The sequence below is a fragment of the Pteropus vampyrus genome, unplaced genomic scaffold, assembly GCF_000151845.1.
Source record: "Pteropus vampyrus isolate Shadow unplaced genomic scaffold, Pvam_2.0 Scaffold157, whole genome shotgun sequence".
Classification (NCBI taxonomy): Eukaryota; Metazoa; Chordata; class Mammalia; order Chiroptera; family Pteropodidae; genus Pteropus; species Pteropus vampyrus.
Genome location: NW_011888938.1, coordinates 544,492 through 548,206, shown reverse-complemented (window position 1 = coordinate 548,206; position 3,715 = coordinate 544,492). Strand labels below are relative to the sequence as shown.

Below are 3,715 nucleotides of genomic sequence, written 5' to 3'. Positions count from 1 at the left end.
CGGTGAGAGCAGGTTCCTAGAGGGAGGGGCAGTGGGGTCCTTATGGGGCCCTGGCATGAAGGGGGAAGCAAAAAGGGCAGCCCCGGCCAGTGCACATCTGAGGACCCAGGGCTCCGCTCATCTCCCCCACCCACACGCTGGGCGCGCACGTAAGGGGGCACTGGCCTCCAGGCCCCGCCCCTTACCCGAGGCCCCACCCCTAAGGATGAGGCTCCGCCCCGTGCAAGCCCTCGGCCTCGAGCCCGCCCAATCCGTGCCTTGCGAACCCCGCGGTTTGGAGCTGGGGCGGCCCAAGCCGGTTCTGGACTGTCCGAGGCCAGCGGACCCCGAGCCGGATCTTTAGGATAACCCTCGAGCGCGGAGGCTTCTGGGGAATAAAGTTCCCACAGTCCGCCACAAGCCTGTTTCGCGCATGCGCAAGTCAGCTACTCGCCGCCGGGGCAGAGTCTGCCCGAAAGGTGGGTGGGATTCCTGGCGCCTGCGCAGTAGGCCTTCGTTGTCGGCCTTCGAGGTTCAGCGCTTCGAGCCCGGTTCCCCCCATGTCCGGTGCCACATCGGTAGAACTCGTGTCTGGACCGGTCCGACCGGCCCTACGCATGCCACCCCGGTCACCCTGGCCTCTGGGGCACGTCTGATTTGATCCTACCCTTCCTGGGGGTTCCCCCGGGCACCAAAGACTGGGGGTGCGGGTTCTGGCTGCAGCCTACTGCCCCGAATCGCCCCAGGGAGAGCTTACCAGTGCCATTGTTCACAAGTGTTCATATCCATTGTCACCCCCATGCACAGCGACCCTGTGTGCCAGGTGCTATGTGCTAACCTCACAGACGTGGCCCAGAGGCCAGGGTGACCGGGGTCGGAGGGGGTTGGAGGGCGAAGGACTGAGACACTGTGGGGAGACGAGTGGCCCTCTGAACCCACCAACCAGAGGGGAAACTGTGTCAGAAGTGAGCTAGAAACCTCGCTTGCATATGAAGCGCGTGTCGCCAATTGTAAGACAAGTTTTATCAAAATGCGGAAATCATTTTTTATCGGTTGACAAAAACAGCAAGCCTCAGAGTAGTTCGTGCTCTCAAACATCTCAGTCTGTCTGCCAGGCAGACGGTGTGGGTCGCAGCAAGGACCTCCACCCTCTGCCTCGAAGTGGGGGCTCCGAGGCGTGTAAGTGATGGCTGGGGTCCCCAGAACACCTGTAGGCTGGGCCCTGAGGGCCTGACCCAGGCTCCCCTCCTGCCCTCCTTGCTGGTGAGCAGAAGGTCCCTGGGGAGCCCAGGACATGCCTGGGATGCACTGAGGCTGAGTCACCCAGGCTGGCAGGGCCCCTCAAAGCCCAGGCATGGCCACCACCCGCCGGAGAAAGAAGGGTGGGCGGACCCTGTGCGGCAGGCACTAGAGCCTCCTGGGATCTTGGGAACCCCATTTTCGAGTCCCGCCCATGGCCCCGCCCCTCCCCAGGAGGGAAAAGGCAGCTGCCGATGCTCAGCTCACAGGCACTGGGACCTGGTCTGGAGGACAAGAGGACTGCGCCGTTGCCACCGCAGGTGGGTCCTGGGCCCAGGGGCTTCCCTGCACTGGGGTCCTCCAGAGGACCAGCCCCGCTGTGTCCCCAGCCTCCCTCCCCCATTCCCAGGTCCATCAGAGGGCACTGCCACTCATGGAGGGGGAGGACACCTGGGGGGCTGGCTGGGGGACAGCGGCCCTCGCTGTCCCTCACATTCGGCTCGGCCCCACACGTGTGCACACTAGCACAGGCCCGGCACACTGTGGCGTCTACGCAGTTGGCTTTCCTGGGTGGGCACTGTCTTGGGCTGCAGCCTTTCTCCTCCACTGAGCCAGCATTGTCTCCTCTGCCCACCCCTGCCAGGCCAGGCCATGGACCCCCATGAGATGGTCGTCAAGAACCCGTACGCCCACATCAGCATTCCCTGGGCTCACCTGCGGCCTGACCTGAGGCAGCAGCTGGAGGTGGCTCCCTCCTCCTCTGAGTCGCAGCCTCTGCCTGTGGGTTCCTGCCCCCTGCAGACCCCCCGCCTCCTGCAGCCCACCAAGGAGGCCCCAGGGCCCAAGGGTGCCAAGGGGGCCAAGGGGGCCGCCCCCGCCAAAGGCCAGCAGGCCTGGTCAAAGCCGGGCAACCCCTATGGCAGCGGACAGCGCCCGGCAGGACTGACCTACACCGGCCTGCCGCCCATTGGGCGTGGTGACGACATTGCCCACCACTGCTGCTGCTGTCCCTGCTGCTCCTGCTGCCACTGTCCCCGCTTCTGCCGCTGCCACAGCTGCGGCTGTGTCGTGTCCTAGCTCAGCCGCACAGAACAGACCCCAGGACTCTGCTCAGGCAGCTATGGCAGTGCTCGGACGTTTGGGGCAGCCACTGAGCCATCGTCATGGGTGCCCGCTGCTTCCCACTCTGGACAGGGACACCTACCTGCCGAGAAGGTCAAACAGCTCAGCTCAGGGCCCCCCAAAATAAGCCCTGGGTGCTGGCCGGAATGGCTGTCCCAGGGACACCCTGGACCACCTTCCTCAAGGCCCAGGGCCAGGCAATAAAACAGAGCGAGCTTTGTCCGGGTGACTCCTCCTTGACTGCTGCCCCTTCAGGAGCGGTCCGTCTCTGCGGGACATTTGGGGGGCAGGGAAGCCACTGCCTCATGACACTCTAACCTGCGAGTCTCAGGTCTGCTCAGGGTCTGGACAAGAGGAACAAGGCTGTGTCCCCTGCTCTGGCCAGGCCTGGGTTCAAGCTGGGAGATGGTCAGGCCTTGAGTCAGACAGCGGGAGGTCAAGCATGGAGCCGGGGGTGGGGGCGGTGGAGCCCCAAGAAAGGCTTTCAGGAGGAGGACCAGGCTGACGAGATGGTAGCGGGTGGCATTGATGCCAGCAGGTTTCTGGGAGGGGAGCCCAGGTGGCCAGGACCAAGATCTACTCACCAACATGAGTCACCCCCGGCCTCAGCTGAGCATTTTTCTGGCTTCCCGTGAAACATCCCATTCCTGAACATCTCCTGTGAGGTGCCAGGCCGTGCTGCTCACCCTTGTCCTGCCTCCAGGGCCTGGGCTTCCTGGAGGAGGTGGGCAGGAAGGGCCCTGGGCTGAGCAGGCCCTTCAGAGGACATTTCCTGCCCGTGGAGCACGTGGAATACCCTCTGGGTGGGACGTGTGGGAAGCCAAGTGGCTACGCATGGCATTGCCTCAGCACTCGGGTGAGGCTGGGATGCCGGGGCGAGGAGTCAGCGGCAAGGCCAGCGCTGGGCACCTGGATGTTTCCGGGGCTGGGCAGAGACGGTGGGAGGAGGAAGCCAAGCTGGACTCGCAGGACGGACAGGTCCCGGTGCCGGTCCTCCCCTGACTGGCCACTGGGCAGGCCGGGCTCCCGTGTGGGCAGACATGCCGGTAGCCTGACTGTGTGGTGACTCAGGTGTACCAGGCTCCTGCCCCCTGCCCCGTGGCCAGCCCCCGTCAGAGGAAGACCCCACCCAGGCCAGCCACAGAAACCTGTCGGACCAGCCCAAGAGGCTTCAGCCTGCCAGGGCGGTGGGAATAAGGAGAAGCCTCTCTGGCCTTTGGCTTCTGCCCAGCCAGGTGGTGAGGGTCCTGGGGGTCCAGCCCGGTCTCAGCCCTTCTCGACACACCCCATTCTGCTGTGTCCTGGCCCTGGCACTGCCGCCAGGCGGATGCCAGGAGGAGGTGGCTCTGATGAGAGTGTCCAGTGCTGCTCATGG

At 64.7% G+C, this 3,715-nt stretch overlaps 2 protein-coding genes across 3 annotated transcripts in view; one reads left to right on the top strand and one right to left on the bottom strand.

Moving 5' to 3' along the window:
• Positions 1-3,661, bottom strand: part of RNF208 (ring finger protein 208) — a 6,866-nt gene extending 3,205 nt beyond the window's left edge. Inside the window, exon 1 of one of the 2 annotated variants that reach the window (XM_023536495.1) lies at positions 2,925-3,661. The gene's annotated coding sequence lies outside the window, so the exon portion shown is untranslated. The remainder of the gene's footprint in view (positions 1-2,924) is intronic. The other variant, XM_011369894.2, reaches the window with a different exon arrangement.
• Positions 847-2,562, top strand: CYSRT1 (cysteine rich tail 1). Its single transcript, XM_011369897.2, has 2 exons — positions 847-1,538; positions 1,862-2,562. Exons 1-2 carry the CDS (start codon positions 1,433-1,435, stop codon positions 2,293-2,295), a joined length of 540 nt encoding a protein of 179 aa, XP_011368199.2. The 5' UTR covers positions 847-1,432; the 3' UTR covers positions 2,296-2,562.
• Positions 3,662-3,715: the final 54 nt, after the last annotated feature.